Raw genomic sequence first — 16,686 nt, 5'->3', positions numbered from 1 at the left:
CTGAGTACTGCTAAAAGCAATTTTCCAGTGTCGTATTTTTCTTGATGATTATTTTAATTAAGCAATTGTAAATCGTAGGTCCACAGAGTCCATGTGAACGGACAGATATCAGAATGGCAATAGTAGCCGATCATCTGGGACTTAGTTGGACAGGTAAGTGTGTACATGCCTGAATGAAACAAATACAGTTTCTTAATTTGTCCTCTTCACAAGCAGTTCATTATTTAAAAAAAGAAAGAAAGAGAAAAGAAAAGAAACAAGCAATGAATTTTTAAAAGTTTTTTTTATCACCCATAATTCTATCTACCCAGAGTTAATTATGGCTGATACCTTGTATATGGTGTTTTTCAAAGCTTTTTTTCTGTGCATATATAATAAAGCATAAAAATTTAAGTCTTATTTTACCTTAAATTAAGCACTTTCTTCACAATGCCATTTCTGTTAATATAGGATAAATTTTCACCTATTTGCAAATTTATTCTGTGGCATAAAAGAAAACATAGCTAAGGCCTATAATTTTTTAAATAATCCACAATTTTTATACATGGTTTATGCCCTTAGACCAGCTCTCTTGGGCAACAGTTCACTTGTCCATGCCTAGGTTTCACAAATTTTAATCACTCATGAGTCATCTTCACAATTTTTAGGATATACACATATCATCTGTACGTTTACTTCACCTGGCACTTTGAAGGGGACACTTTAATGCTCAAAAGATTTATTTAAAAGGAAGTCATATCACTTTGACAATAGAAAACAAGAATCATTTTCAATAACTACATAAACAAGAAAACAATGGATGGCAGTAAGCTTAAATTTTGAATTAAAAAATGATTTATGTGTACCCTATTTAAACAATCTATTCAATTTACAAAAATAATTGCTGCATTCTGTGAAATGAAAGAAACTTCTCATGATCCGTGTGTAGAAAAGGATTACCTGGCTTGATTTTACTTCATTAAAGATGAAGATAAGGCTCTGTGTCAACCGGACAATACTGCTTTGTGGTTTTAAAGTTAACTGGGCACCAGAAATCCTACTTCACATCAATCAGAGGAATTTTATGTTTTATAGGTTGAGTGTTTTTTTTAATGCAGAGCCAAAAACATAATAGTTAAATGAATAAATGATTGTCATATCTAAAGTCATGTTTCATACTATCAGTGACATACACTCTCTACTCAGGGAAACAATTATCTACACTATCAAAAGGGAGAATATGAAACTAGATCATGGCAAAAGAGGTCACCTACATTTCTACATTTTTTTTTTCCTTCAAATGCTGTGAACCCTGCCCCCCTGTCCCTCATCCTCTCTTCTGCACATGTTAAGTCCTCCTCTCTCCTTCCACCCAGTCCTGCCCTCAGGCACACTGCCAGTGACCTGGAGCCTAGTGAAGCTCAGAAAGACAGGCATTCTGAGTAATCCTTTGTAGATTGATGAGAGTTAATAGTAATTCACTATGTATATGTATTTTCTAACATAAAGCTAATAATATTTATATTTTAACACTGAACACTGTATCTGAAAATAACATGGAGCTTATGTTGATATTTGTGGTATTGCTTGCCCATAACTATTAGATTTTCTTCTTTAAGCAAATAGTCCTTAGTCTGTCAGAATAAACTTGGAGATGATGTGACTTAAGAGTAGCGAGACATAAAGTCATAAAACTAAAATTCTTAGTGACAGTTTTGTCTTTTCACTGAGTCTTTAGACAAAGGATCCAGTTTGGTCATGACGGCAGTAAAGAGTATTGTCTCTTAAAACCCAAAGAAATGAAGAACTTTGGAGTGTATGGGTATATACATTTCCTTGGACAGAAAGTTTATCCCCCTTTTATTTTTTTACACAAATGGCAGCAGTCATAGACAATGATCTGGCTTGGAGTCATCATTTAGGAGTCACTCCTCCCTGGTGGAGTTCATGAAACTTGAAGGCCTAGAGAGCAGAATATTATGTGAGTGAAAGATGTACTTCATTAAGACTGCCTAGAGAAAATCCTAGCAGCGTCTCTTGTGGCATTCTTATGAATTGTATGTCCCTACCCTACCCTGTATGAAGTTTGTTCAAATTACAGAGAGTATTTTGTCTGAATTACGAGAATCCGGCAGCATCCTCTTTGAACAGATCAAGAATCTTTATAAAATAATCTCTAAAGGGAATCTGACTGTAAGATAAGGAGTGACCTCAGGAGAGTTAAGTCATAGCCTGTGTGGGAGGACGACTTTCCTGTGAAATCAAGTATATAAAGAACAATGCCCAAGGCTGTACTTGGGTTTTACTATAAAATTCCTTTTCTTTTTTTTTTTTTTTGTGGCAGTTGAGCATTACTTTGATGAAACGTAAGTGATAAAAGTATAATATGAAATCTTAGTAACTCTTTTTCTTTTCTACAGAACTGGCAAGGGAACTGAATTTTTCAGTGGATGAAATCAATCAAATACGTGTGGAAAATCCAAATTCTTTAATTTCTCAAAGCTTCATGTTATTAAAAAAATGGGTTACCAGAGACGGAAAAAATGCTACAAGTATGCTGAAATTATATTACTTTAACTTTCAAAACTGCGGATGTCCAGTATTTTAGATAAGCCCACTGTTAATAAAATGAGAGTGATCATAAAGTAATAGCAAGTCTTTTGAAGTTATACTTGTTTAACTTAGTGCGAACATTGTAAACTTCTGTCTTTACGAAGCTTTTAGAAAGCAAGTAGTAGGAGAGTTTTTGCATTTTGTCTGTAGTTCTCTGTGACCATCAAAAATGAAAATATAATTTTAGTCATTAAATCATGGGGTGGCTGCTCTGACCAGAGATGGATGTGCAGGAGGTAGAGAGAGGAGAATAGGATCCGGTCATTTTATGCAGCCTGGTCTGTGATGACAGAGAAGTCTCTACGATTGTTGGGTTTTGTGTGGTTTAGTTTGGGGTGGGGGTTAGGGGAGTGGTGCTGTACTATGAAAAGTGCCAACCCACAACAATGTGGAATAAGTTATTCTGGGTTTGCCTGTGTCAGCCTGACCTTAATAAGTCATTAAAGTGCTAAGCATCAAATGTAAGGGTGACCTATTTTGACAGTCTAATAGGAGAGGAATGTGTTTAAAATTTTATTAGATCCCTTTATAACTAAAAGGAGTCCAGCTACTTGGAGGCCCATCTGCTCTGCGTCTTAACAGTGGAATAAATGTTGCTGTCATCACACACAGCTTCAAAAGTGACTCTTAAGACCCAAACATGTCTTCCTTGTAGCTTCCCTGAGCCCTCTGGATAGTGAGTATTGCAGAGCTGGAATAAGGAGCTAAAACACCAGGAGGGTCAAGAAAGCCATGCCTTTGTGTGGATATTGTGATGCCTAGAAAAAATAATTTAATTGGGTTTTCAGCCTTTTTTTTTTTTCTCCTTTTTCAGCTGATGCCTTAACTTCGGTCTTGACAAAAATTAATCGGATAGATATAGTGACTCTGCTAGAAGGACCAATATTTGATTATGGAAATATTTCAGGCACCAGAAGTTTTGCAGATGAGAACAATGTTTTCCATGACCCTGTTGATGGTAACTGAATTTAGTGTTCATATTTACTTAATCATTTGATAAAATCTGAAAGTGCATTAGGGCAATGCAGTCACTTAAAACCAACTCAGTTGTGATTTACTTGACTTAATTTCTCATTTTCACAGCATTTTCTCTACCAGAGTCTGCAAACAAACACTTAATAGAGTAAACCTGATGTCTCTGTTATATAAAATACAAATGAGGTATAAAGACATAAGAGTTGATACTTCCAACTATTTTATATGACCAAATGGAACAAAATTCAATATCTAGAGAATACATTTCTTTTGTCAGTGTTGTATTAACCTAAAAAACTAGTGAACTCTTTTATTCATATAAAAGACCAAATTGTGAGCTCTTACACAAATTTTTAAGTAAAATGGTTAATTACTGTTTGGGGACCAAGTATTTAATTAAGCATGTTCTGAAAGAATCTAATGTATCACTCAAAAGTGTTTTAGTCACTTAGCATTATTTTAACTTCATATGCTACCATTTATTGATTGGAAAAACCCTACTTGACCCATCATATATAAAAGGTAGCATAATTTCTAATTCCATGAGCATAGATGTTGCCAGTAACATAATAATTCCTCTTTTACATTAGCTTTATTTATATAATAATATTGTCATTTTTCTTTCATTATATAAATTAGGGCTTTTTCATCAAAGTATTAAGAAAAGTATAACAAATATCTTACTATGTTTTTCAAGACGCTAATCCTCCTTCACAAGTGGAAATTTATTTTTATACTGAACTTAGAGTAAAAGTATTGATGGGGTGAAGGCAGGAAGAGGAGCGAGGGATAATTTTCTACTATTTGAAGTTTTGAAAAATACTGTTTTTTCCCACTTTTAAATGGCATCGTTAGCTAACAACAGTCAATAACTTCTAATTCTGCACATATGACAAAAGATCCCAAATTCTTAGAAAGTTTCTGCTTACTAAAACTGAAGTCAACAGAAAATTGAAAGCGTACCTTGTCATCCCCATAACATCAACATGATGGGTAGTAATGTCAGCAGTGGTTTCTTTTCTGGCTTATCAACACCACAGAACCTTGGAAGAAAGCTCTCTTCAAGGCCTTGTCCTATATATGAGACCATATATTGGTAACCAGACTCTCTTGCACTAGATAAAGATAGGTTAGTGTTATATCAAATTCTGAATTATTACCAAATTATAGTTTACAGAATATTTTAATACTCTTTATAGGGAAATTTTTTTAAGACAGGCGGCTCTAATAAGATCATCAGTAAGCAATGGAAGTAGTCAGTGGAACTGAATGCTTCAATTAATTTTAACATTTTAAAATCAGAATATTATGAAATAAATTCACAAGGGTTTTTTTTTAACACCTTAATATTTAATATTCCTTATTTTAAAAAATTCTTAGGGAAATTTAGGAATGTGTATATGAAATAAATTTCACTTCTGCAGATTATAAACCCCACCTAGTCTTAGCCAACTTTTCAACAACATTCTGGTTTATGGGTGACCATAACAGAAAAATGTTCACTTACCTATAGCAATTTGAGTTTACAACCAAAGCTAAGCTGCTATTTATCTTGGACTGATGGAAAAATTAGGCTTCAGTTTTGTAGACCAACAAGTCAGAAAATGTGCCTGGTTGCTTTTTTTTCTTGTCTCTCCTCTTCTTTGAATTTTTGTGAAACTTCCTTTCCTCACCATGACCAGACCATTGTTGACTCTTCTCTCTGCTGAAGGAGGAAAACACTCCCTTAGTCCACGCAGCGAAGTTTAAAACACAGGAATTGCTCCCTTCTTCCCTTTCGTGTAGGGTGGTTAAGAAACCTTCGTGTTTCATAGCACTGTCACGAATATTCAGAGAGCTCTTTGCTCTCTGTTGAGAGCGGTATTCCTCTGTCTCTGTTGTGTTACTGTTTCTTTTCTCTTTATTTGATTTGTGGTTCTGAGTGGACCCCTATCACCAAGTCCTCCACATATACCACGACCCTTTCATCTCTGTCACATTATGATACTTTAAAGTCTATATGGAGTCTCTTCTACTTTATCTGCTTTTTAAATCCTTTTCCTAACATCTTTTAGATTTTTTTTCCCCAGAGCTACTGTTTTAAAATCTAATAGTCGTTACTTTCCAAAGACTAAATTCATTTTTCTTTGCTGTAAATTTCATGTGAAATATGTAAGGATTAAGAGTTGGGTAGCATCACTCTTATGTACAGTTCTTAAAATAAGGTATAAGTAATTAATTATAAAAATTGGTTTCTTGTGGCTTGCTGTATTCAGTCTACCACAATGTGGATTTTGCATGCTAAAAGTAAAAAAGATACTAAATTTGGCCATGGGTTAAGTGTATCTTATATAATGACAACTAACTTTATACTGGATTTAAATTAGTCTGTGTATTTAAGTTTACTGTATTAAAATGACCAAAATGGATAGAAACAATTTATCTTAATTAGTATTCTATTTTATTGTAGTTTGCACTAGTTTTTATTTCATTGTATTACATTTAATTGAACTAAACCAATAAATGTATAAACATTATTCTGTAATTCATCATACATTTTCATACCTAATATAATTTAAGTCATTCCATGTGTTTTTGTTTGATGTACTCTAATTCATTCCAGTCAGTCCGAATGTACTGTCTTCCATAGGTTATCCTTCCCTTCAAGTGGAACTGGAAACTCCCACAGGGTTGCACTACACACCACCCACCCCTTTCCAGCAAGATGATTATTTTAGTGATATCTCTAGCATAGAATCTCCCCTTAGAACCCCCACTAGACTGAGTGATGGGATAGTGCCTTCCCAGGGAAATATAAAGCACCCAGCAGATGGACCTCCAGTTGTAACTGCAGAAGACACATCCTTAGAAGACAGCAAACTTGAAGACTCAATGCCTTTAACAGAAATACCTGAAGCAGTGGATGTAGAGAACCAGTTGGAGAATATGTATCTGAGTGAGTATCCTCAATACCTCGGAAGTATGGCTGGGGTCCCAAAAGATTTTAAGCCAGCAGAGCCACTGAAGCAGACTAGAAAAGTAGGAATAAGATCTGAGCAGCAAGAGAAAGGAAAATCTGGTCCTGATGAGGAGATGACGGAAGAAAAACTCAAATTTCTATTTGAGGACGTTCAACTTGAAGAAGGAGTAGAGTCTGAGGAGATGACAGAAGAAAAAGTACAGGCTATTCTTAAACGTGTTCAGCAAGCAGAACTGGAAATGTCTTCAATTACAGGTTGGCAGAACGAGACATCAAGTGGAGACCTAGAGTCCCCTGCGCAAGCTCGAAGAATAACTGGTGGGTTACTAGATCGACTGGATGACAGGTAAGGATGGCTCTGGGTCAGAAAAAAAGAAAGTGAAACACAGGTTACATGTTCGCAGTCTGCTTTAAATATATGCTTTCTAGCAATTACTCTTTTTCTAAATTACCATTCCACTTTTGGGACAATACCTGCTTTAAAGGTTGGTTCATTCTGCTAATCCAGAGAGGGAAAGTTACATTAAGCTCAAATATCATTAAGCTTAAAACTACTGATAAGCTGAAGTAAAATGCAAAAAGTTTTATACATGCCAAAGATTTAAACATTTTCTTCACTTAGAAGGCTACTCTTTTCTACTTTCCCTGTTGTATTATTATTTTCACATAGCCAGTAATTAATGTCCATTTAAAATAATGTAATAAGTAGAATTCTAAGTCTTTCAGAAATATAAACATTTCTATTGTTTCCTGACTTGAAACATAAATAGGAAATTGAAAAATATGTATTTAAAAAAAAAATAAAATGCCACAATTTAGCAATAACCACCAGTAAAATTTTGGTGGATTTCTTTTACATGTTTCTAAATATCTTGTCATAGCGAATGCAGAGAAGCAAAAAAAGTCATCTGTCTTCTTATCATACTAAGAAAAATACTTAACATTTTATATATCCTTCCTTTCTTTATACATGAATATTTTACATAATTTGTAAAACTGCATATGTAATTCTTTACCCCAAATAATACTGCCATGATAGGAATTTGTTTATAACTGAAATAATTCCCTAATCATGAGTCCGGTTTTGTTTATATTGGCCTTCTCTAAAAAAGTAAGATTCTAATATCCTTCAGACATTGGTTCAAATCCCACCACCATTAGATTTGCATTTTGTGAATTTAGATTAATTTCTAAGCTTTAAAAATTAGAATACTATTACTTTCCTCAAAGAGGTTTATAGATTGAAAAAGAAAGCCTGTAGCATGTGCACCCAATGACTGGTGCAAATAGTCTCTCAGTAATAGTTGGTTGGCATTATTTTTATTTATGCACACATTAGACTGAAATATATTTTACTTCAGTGGCAACTGGTGATAAACTGAAGTTGGATTAAAAAAACAGATTATTTCATTCGCATATTTAGTATGATAAGCTTCCTGCTTAATAAAAATTCTCAAAGAGGGAAAACAGTACCATTCAGAATGTTAGCATCAGTGAATTTTATGTTCAGCCTATCAAAGAGACTTTTGGGACAAGAAATAGTACTGATGGTGATGTCTATGTTCAAATATAGTCACAATTTATAGCTGCATAACAGGAAATAGAGCTAGATATGGTAAAGGATCTTCACAGTATGCTGGGGCTGTTTGTCCTTAAACATACAGAATAAGGTATGCTATTAATATTTCCTTGATAAATATGTTTAGACAATCAGAATCTGATTTATAGGAACAGACACATATATACATAATATATATTATACATGTAAAACACTGCACTAGTTATCGCCTTCAGAATTATACAGGTAATAAGCAAAGATGCTAAAAACAACACATAAGCTACAAAATAAAGTCTGTATTGAAACTAACAAAAATTAGAAATCATTTTAAAAGGAAGTGACAGAAAGATTTTTAATAGCTGAAAAGAAATCAGTCCTCACAGGTAGTAGAAGCAACAGGTGAGCACCAACACCCTGATCGCCAGAGGGCATCAGCAGACATCAGGAGTGGAGAAAGCTAAGAACCCAGGTAAGGGTGTTCCAGTTGGAGAGGCATGATGCTCAAGTCACAACTGGAATCATATACAAAGACTGGAACACAGGGTTCTTGAGCATACCGGAGTTCTCATCACAGGAATTCATTTTGTTCTTTGTCTTCAGTTTTTTCACTGGCAATCTAAAAGCATTTTGAGGCATCCTCCCCTCTTTGATTGGTAGCTCTGGAACTCTGGGTATGCCCTTGAACCTCTCAGGATTACTTTTTAAGATACAGAATCCAAGTAGCTCTAGAAGTACAATTAAATGAAACAAAGCAAACAATGACAGTACAGCCAGCAAGGTGGGTGCTAGGGTGCAGAGGATGCCTGGAGCCTACGTGGCCCCTCCTCACCCGACAGCCACACCCATGCCAGGCCCTCACAGCTTGAAATCCAATGACCAGATTTCTCATACTCTTCGACTGTATGTCTTCAAAAGTAGTTAAAAACATGGTTGTTAAAAATTTAGGGCTTCATATATTACCATTGTAAATTTCCACTTTTTATCGTTCACAGCCCGGACCAGTGTAGAGATTCCATTACCTCATATCTCAAAGGAGAACCTGGAAAATTCGAAGCAAATGGAAGCCATGCAGAAGTCACTCCAGAAGCAAAGACAAAATCTTACTTTCCAGAAGCCCAAAATGATGCAGGGAAACAGAGTGCAAAGGAAACTCTGAAACCAAAAATACAAGGATCTGGGCGTGCTGATGAAGCAGCACCATCACTAGCAGCGTATCAGAAAGCTCTAGAAGAAACCAGCAAGTTTGTCATAGAAGAGCCTAAACCCTGTGTGCCTGTCAGTATGAAAAAGATGAGTAGGACTTCTCCTGCAGATGGAAAGCCAAAGCTTAACCTCCATGAAGAAGAGGGGTCCAATGGGTCTGAGCAAAAGGTACGTCATCTAGGCATCCACTATGCTGTCTCTTAAACTGAAAGTACTGATGCTTCAGTTCTTTTGGTTAATCCTGTAGCACTGGGCCCAGTGTTCCAAATTATAAACATGTAATCGAAAGTTAGAACACCAATGGTGGGGGTAAAGAAAGTACTGAGTAAAACATACGCTATTTAGTCATACCTTCATTCACTGTGAAAAAGGAATAAACATCTTTTTAGCCATTTCTGAGGAGGAAAAAGAATTACCGCGATGTTAAGTAAGTAGCTTAAGGTCCAGTATTAATTGTGTCAGGGATTTAGGTTTCCTGACTCCCAACCCAGTCTTCTTTCTTGAGGAAAAAGTATAATTATTCTAACCCTTTCTGGTTCTTTTGCGTAATTTAAAGAGTTTATAGCATGTGACCCATCTAAGAGTTCTACCCTATAAGGTCTGTTGTCTGAAAGTGTGTTTTAAAAGTTGAAGAAACACAGTTCCCAAGCCTAGAATGAGTTGGGTAAACTACTGCTGGTTGAAAGCACTTAAAAATGTAACATTAGAAGTATCATTTTAATAATTTTTATCTCTAAGTTGATAATATTTAATAATGTTAAAACCTTACTGTCATAGAATTATTTGCTTGCTTTTTGTACTTATATGTTTTTGTGGTACCATCTAATACATTTCTTTATTCTTTGAGGTTTACCCATTCTTAGATATTAAAAAAAACTTAACTGAAATTATGACTCACAGCTGGATATAAGAAAATAATCAGCTCTCTTCCATTTTTGTGTCTTTTCATGAACTATGCAATAGACATATATTGAGAGTTGTACATCTTTGGAAATAGTGGCACTTGAAGTTATCCCTAAAACATCTAGTTTTACTTAAGATCTTCTGAAAACAAGTCTTTTTAAAAATGAGTCCGTGATTAATTTGAGGTTTAGAAAAACTGAGTAAACTCCCATTCACTCAGGAGCTAATTATCTGCTTATTAACTAATCATATCCTTTCCTTTTCCCTTCTGCAGGCTATCTTTTGATCACTTTCCTGTTTGTCAGGAGGGAAAGAAAGAGGAAGTAATTCTCAGGCCTTACTTTCATTTCCTTTCTGACAAGTGTTGTTTTGAATATTGATTTCTGCCTTTTAGTTAACTCTTAGTATATTTAAGCAATGTGACAGAATGTTTCCTTTTAAAATGAGCACACAAAATATACGGAGAAGCAATAACATAATGATGTTTTAACTATGAAAATATATTCTGCAAAAGCCTATTAAAAATGGATAGAGACGTTCTGAAATCAAATTACTATGTAAATTTAAGAAAGCATTTCTATGAGTATACATGTGCCAATATATTGGCCATTGGGGAACCACAGGGAAGGCATAAAGAGGGATTGAAAATGAAAGTCTTAACCCTTAATGGAAATACAGCCAAATTCATCAGTAATTGGAAAATGTTTTGAAGATTTCTTACGAATTTGTGCCTTTAGTATTGGTCCCTGGTCCTACTCCAATGCATAAAGCCTTCATGAGCGTAACAATTCACAGAGAAGTTAAAGCTCCCACGAGGTAAGAGCTTGACCTCACAAGAAATCCAAAGGTGTTCAGGACGTATCTTTTGTGGCTCGACCATAGTACAAATAGCAGCCCACTTGGTCTTCTAATGAATGATTTCAGAAAACAGCCCCCTTTTTTTGTCCCCTAAAAAATCAGGTCAAAAGTCCAGGTGCAGCCCTTACACGGATGACTGCCTGCTGTTACAAGGTAAAATTCTGCTATTTTCCACCTCTTCCCATGCAGCAACCCATGGCAAGGAGTACTGAGAAAATTCCACTTGGTCTCCTAGTTACCATCTGTGCCATTTCCTAGAGAATTCTCTAAAAGGAATCCTGATCAAGATTCTAATGCCATCTTCTCTCTACCCTTTACCTTAAAATTGGCAGAGATTCCAGGGAGAAAATAGGAACTGAAACATTAGCCAAATGACCACTTTTTCTTTATGCGAGGGGCTGGTCTCAGATAATTCTTGATAGAATTACAATATAATTGACAACTAGGTTTGTGGTTAGTGTTTGCATTAACATATGTTCTGCTTTTAAATGTCCCGTCCCATCCCGAGTGAAAATCTTTCATCAGTTTGATTCCATGTGCAGAGGGGAGGGTATAGCTCAGTGGTAGAGTGCATGGTTAGCATGCTCAAGGTCCTGGGTTCAATCCCCAGTACCTCCATTAAGAAAAGTAAACAAAAATAAATAAACCTAATTACCTCCCCCTACAAAAAAAAATTCAATGTGTGGACAATTCAGATTGAATTTTCTCTTCTGCCTCATCTAATCTGTTAATCCCTGAATGCTGATTAGTAATTCTTTTCTTTCACAATATGAATTCCTGAAATTACCCTTTTCTGCCTTTTTGAGCCATTGTAGGGCCTTTCACAATATTTAGATCATTCTAAGTGTCCTGAATGATCCTTTTCTGAAAAAATTTTAAAGTAATAGGGTACTTAGCAGCCTATATCTTTGTAAGAAGTAAGAAACTCAAAAACTATTTCCTTTTGACACCATGTTATTCAGTAAGATATTTTGTTCAGATGAAATCTCCTACAAAGTTAAGGCTGATATTACTATAGCATTTTAAAATATTTGGTAAGTTTACCTTTGGTGAAAATGGCCTATTTTATTATCTATCTGAATAACATTTCATAAATCAATTTAGCTAACACTTATACCTCCTGTAACAATTTTACTTGATTTTTCCAGTGGACATTAACTATAATTTCTATCTCTGTGACTGTCAGATTTGGGGTAACTCGTAAACTTAGAAAATTAAATACCAGCATTATTTTCTGAATTCACCATTAAAATTTAGAAATAAAATTATTCAGTAAATACTCTTGACCATGACATTTAAGTATAAATTGAAGATAATTTTCCCTTTGAATTACAAACTATTTGTCACTAGGTAGTTTTTCCTTATTGCTTAAAAACTAATATTTTGTGCAATTATTGTATTCCTATCTGTACTATTATATTCTTGTCTGTGAAATGTTTTTTCTATTCTAATTTCATCAGTTCTTTAAAATAAGACCTCAAGGTTTCACCTATTTTACATTATTCCTTCCTTCATTTGAATAAATTCTTATTGAGTACCAATTATATACTAGGTACCAGTTGTGCTAATAAAAATGTCCCAGCAAATTTGCTGATATAAATTATAAACTTTTCATAAAGTTCAAAATAGCTTTTGATTAAAGTTGTCAAATATGACCAAAATATCATAAAAATCAGAAATACTACTCTTCTTTCTGTAGATCAAGTGAAACATGGCCTTAACTGTAAGGTTATATACATTCATGTCAAATGTATAATATTCATTTTTAAACTAGCTTTAAATCTATAATATTTCCCAAACTAATAATCAGTAGCATGTAAGTAGTTTCTGATGCCAAAAAGTCTCCATAATTATTATTTTTAATAATTTATCATTTTATTATCTTGATCTTGACTTGCATGTATACTTACACCTATGTATGCACTGCATTTATATACACACATAAGTATATAAATACATATGCAGGTAAAGATCAAGGTAATTTAAATATATATATTGCTTATATATACTTTATATATATTAATACATATATGCCCATATATACATAAATATACAGAGTAATTTCATTTAGAATCCTGCTCAAAATTTTCTTCCACTTAAATTTAAGATTTCTGCAAACATACATCATGATTTTCCTTAAGGGGGAAAGCCAGCAAGTAAAAGTAATTCTTTCTTGATTTCCCTTCTCAGAATGTCTTTTGTTTTAAATGTGATGATAAAATTATACTAAAAATGCATTTATCAGGACTTGAAAGACAGTGATTCAAGCTCAGAGGAAGAACGGAGAGTCACTACCCGAGTTATCCGCCGGCGTTTGATTATAAAGGTATCCCGTAGCCAGATCAGTATGGGGCAGTACTGTATCATTAGACTTCCCTTTCCTGTGGTTTTGAAGATTCAGCATGCTTAATAACTAAATGGCTCTGTATGTTTCTCTGCATATTTGGAAACATAAAAACAACCACAAAAAGGAAAAGCTCATGTTGCATGGTAGTGAGTATTCCATCTTGGCCTAGGTTTGACATGTGGCAGTTGTAATTTTATCTAAGAATTCTTGGCATTTGTCTCCTGCTTTCCATGGAGAAGTGTTATATGTATGAACCAAGATTCTATCTTGGTGAGAGAATAGTTCATATCAAGCAAAATGTTCAACTGAAAACCCAGAGGCTGTAATGAAAGTATAAAGTAAGATAAAGAAGAAAGAGTGAAAGAATGAAAACGCTCCCTCCTCAGTCTCAAATTCCTACTGCCTTAAAGTTTTTAAGTGAAAACCAGTTGTTCACGATCAATCAGTTACTAAGCATTTGGAGTTACAGCCTGGCATGGATGTATGTGACATAATGCAAACCAAGCCAAAACTTCTGAAATAATTTTTAACTTGACTAACATACAAAAAAAAAAAAAAAATCAGGCAGTGTAGAGGAAGCAACTCTTACTGGAAGTGAAAAATGTAATTCCGTCCTGTTACAGCACAGTTGAAAATTATAAATAAATCCTGATTTCCCCTACAAAGGTCTTTTGAAGCACTGACCTTATGCATGGGAAGTCCAGCAGAAAGCTTTTTGCAGTCTGCTACTTGCCTTCATTACTCTGTCTTTACAGAGGTCTTTCTTGATGTTAGAATAATTGAGTGCAGAGAATTAGGAAGCCATTTTCATTACACAGGCCTTTGAATGTGGTCCAAATAACATGAGGCTCCTTGTTTGGCAGTTATGAAAAGAAAGGAAGGGAAATATCTATTGAAAACCACTTATCAAACTTACCATCCACTTCCAAAGTGTCAGGAGACCCATCAGAGAGGCAGGGAAGCTGGCTTACATATCCAAAACCTCTTAATCCTGCTGCTTGAATTTTTCATGTAGATCAGATGAAAGAAGAGAAGAAAATCTGCCAAATCTGCTCTAGCAGAGTTTTTGTAAGACTCTGGAAACATTAGAGAAGAAAATAAGTCTTTGTCTAAATCTTAAATTATCCATAAATCAACCTTTAGCTATTCATTAGGTGCTATCCAAAAAAAGTATGAATCACTTCTTTGAAAATTCCACATGGGCAATCCCAATTGTTAGTATATAGCATATCTGCAAGCATTCAACCTGCTATCTATAAAGTCCTTATATCAGTCACCTCCCACACATTTTCTGGGATTATGAGGAAGAAACACTTAATTTGATTTTTCTTAACATGTTAAAGCCACACTCTTTGCTCAGGCTTTGCTATTCCCATAATAATTGTCTTCAAGAGGTATTTTAAAGTGAAACATCTAGAAAAAGCACACCAAACATACTGTCTTATAACCTGCTTTTTATACTTAACATATGACATACTCTTGATGCATCCAAATTCATCTCATTTCTCATTACAGAGAACTTCCTCATTGTCCATTATAGAAGTTGAGTCTCATATATGTGATGGAAGGAAATAAACATAATCCTGCATAAAAAGTGGGAGAGAGGGTAGAGAAGTTTTACTCTGGAGAATACTAAAACAAAACAATAGAAATATTTACTCCCACCCCACCACCCTAGATCAATGAGGGTTATTTTTTTTGGTCTCCTAGAATTCTAGACATAATGTAACGTAAAGCATTATCAAGTTAAGTTTTTCAGTAATTTTGTTGGAATGAGTTATTTATATATATTTAAGCTTAACATATAATTAATTATATATAACATTTTTATTAAGAACTTGAGTTTAAAAGACTAAAATACACTGTGATGTTATAGGCTTCATAAAACAGAAGAGACTGTTTTCCCCAAAGCTCCACTTCTTAAAGTCAGTGCAATTTTAGGGAGGTTGAATGGTATCATCAGAGAAACGGGTTTTGTAATTGGGGAGGGCATTGTATAAACAACAGAATCACTTAAACAACCTTTGAGAAATGTCTTGTGTGTGTGACAGAGAAACCAAAATCTAAAGAATAGCTATAATTAAAATGGGAAGCTATAAGTATAACCAGAAAATCTTTGTAAATTATATATATAGAAATCTTTATGGCTAATATTTTTCTGTTCAGATTTTTGGGGCAGTTGAAAAAGATCACACTTTCGGTCCTTTTCCCCTTTATTCCATGCGTTGGTACCTTTCTAATGTAAAAGAGCTTGAGATTGCAGTACTACTATACCATACATGTGACATGGGATCCATCTCTATCAAAATCATAGAATGAGAATGTTAGGACCCAAAAGGGTCATTGAGATTAAAATCACTTCTTTTCCTAGATGACAAAACCAAGGATTGGAGATGAACTGATTTATCCGAAATCACAGTTGAGCAGTAGCAGTTCTCAGACCAAAACCTAATCCCTCACCCTCTAGTAAAGTACCTTCTACCTGCTTTCTCCACAATACTGTATTCTTTCTCTTCCCGAACAAATTAAAAAGGAGTATTTTCCTAGACTAAATTAGGTACTTGGCCAATTTAGACTTTTCCAGTGGCAGAGAAGAAGGCAGCAATGGGCTGACTTTCCAATGCTGGGAATTTGACCTACTTCATGGAGGCTGTCTAACCTTGGACTGAACCAGCATATTTATACTGTTTGCCATAGTAATTCCCCTAGCACTTAGAATCTTAGAGGTAAGAACTATTTGGGGGTTGTTCCATCCTTCCCAGAGATAGCTTTGGCTGGGAAGTATCAACGGAAGCAGTAGGTGTGTTCAGGATTCCATTACCACAAGCCTAGGCAAATTTGTCTTCTTAGCCATTCAATTTGTATAATAAATGGGGTGAAAGTATAATTTTATGATTTTTCTCTTTAATTTCAGCTATGGATTCATTCTTTTTTATTTTTTATATTTTTACATTTAATATTTTCAGGTCCTTAAGGAATGAGTCAAGTCAACTAACTCTCCCATTTGTTTTGGGATTTTAAAATTTTATAAGCATGTTCATCTATTTCTATAGTTTGATAATATTACAGTGGTTTAAAATGCTTGGAAGCATTTTAGTAAACTGACCAGTCCGTATGAGCTTGCTTACATTATTTGCTTAGCAAATTCAGTGATTATGAAAGTAAAAACTTTAAACCAACTCATAACAAACTATCGAAGTTTGATAAGATTCAAATAACTGAATTTTTACTATACAGTTCAACTGTGTTTTTATTTCTACTTTTGAGCTTTTTTAATGACTTTGAAAGTAG

At 34.5% G+C, this 16,686-nt stretch overlaps 1 protein-coding gene and 1 long non-coding RNA gene across 7 annotated transcripts in view; one reads left to right on the top strand and one right to left on the bottom strand.

Moving 5' to 3' along the window:
- ANK3 (ankyrin 3) overlaps window positions 1-16,686 on the top strand; it is a 304,223-nt gene that overhangs the window by 268,322 nt on the left and 19,215 nt on the right. For 3 of the 6 annotated variants that reach the window (XM_014557324.2, XM_014557325.2, XM_014557326.2), the window contains 6 exons: window positions 79-153; window positions 2,400-2,531; window positions 3,407-3,550; window positions 6,197-6,502; window positions 6,782-6,872; window positions 9,077-9,455. In XM_014557324.2, coding sequence (XP_014412810.1) covers window positions 79-153; window positions 2,400-2,531; window positions 3,407-3,550; window positions 6,197-6,502; window positions 6,782-6,872; window positions 9,077-9,455 — 1,127 coding nt within the window. Of the gene's footprint in view, window positions 1-78; window positions 154-2,399; window positions 2,532-3,406; window positions 3,551-6,196; window positions 6,873-9,076; window positions 9,456-16,686 lie in introns of all 6 variants that reach the window. The other 3 variants (XM_014557311.2, XM_032491465.1, XM_032491464.1) reach the window with 2 other exon arrangements.
- On the bottom strand, window positions 5,143-14,908 carry LOC116667164. The gene is made up of 3 exons (XR_004323946.1): window positions 14,873-14,908; window positions 14,312-14,471; window positions 5,143-5,272 (listed from the first exon to the last, which is right to left on the bottom strand). It is a non-coding gene; the product is annotated as an uncharacterized LOC116667164 (long non-coding RNA).

Source organism: Camelus ferus, chromosome 11 (genome assembly GCF_009834535.1).
Source record: "Camelus ferus isolate YT-003-E chromosome 11, BCGSAC_Cfer_1.0, whole genome shotgun sequence".
Classification (NCBI taxonomy): Eukaryota; Metazoa; Chordata; class Mammalia; order Artiodactyla; family Camelidae; genus Camelus; species Camelus ferus.
This window is presented reverse-complemented; position numbering and strand designations above follow the sequence as displayed.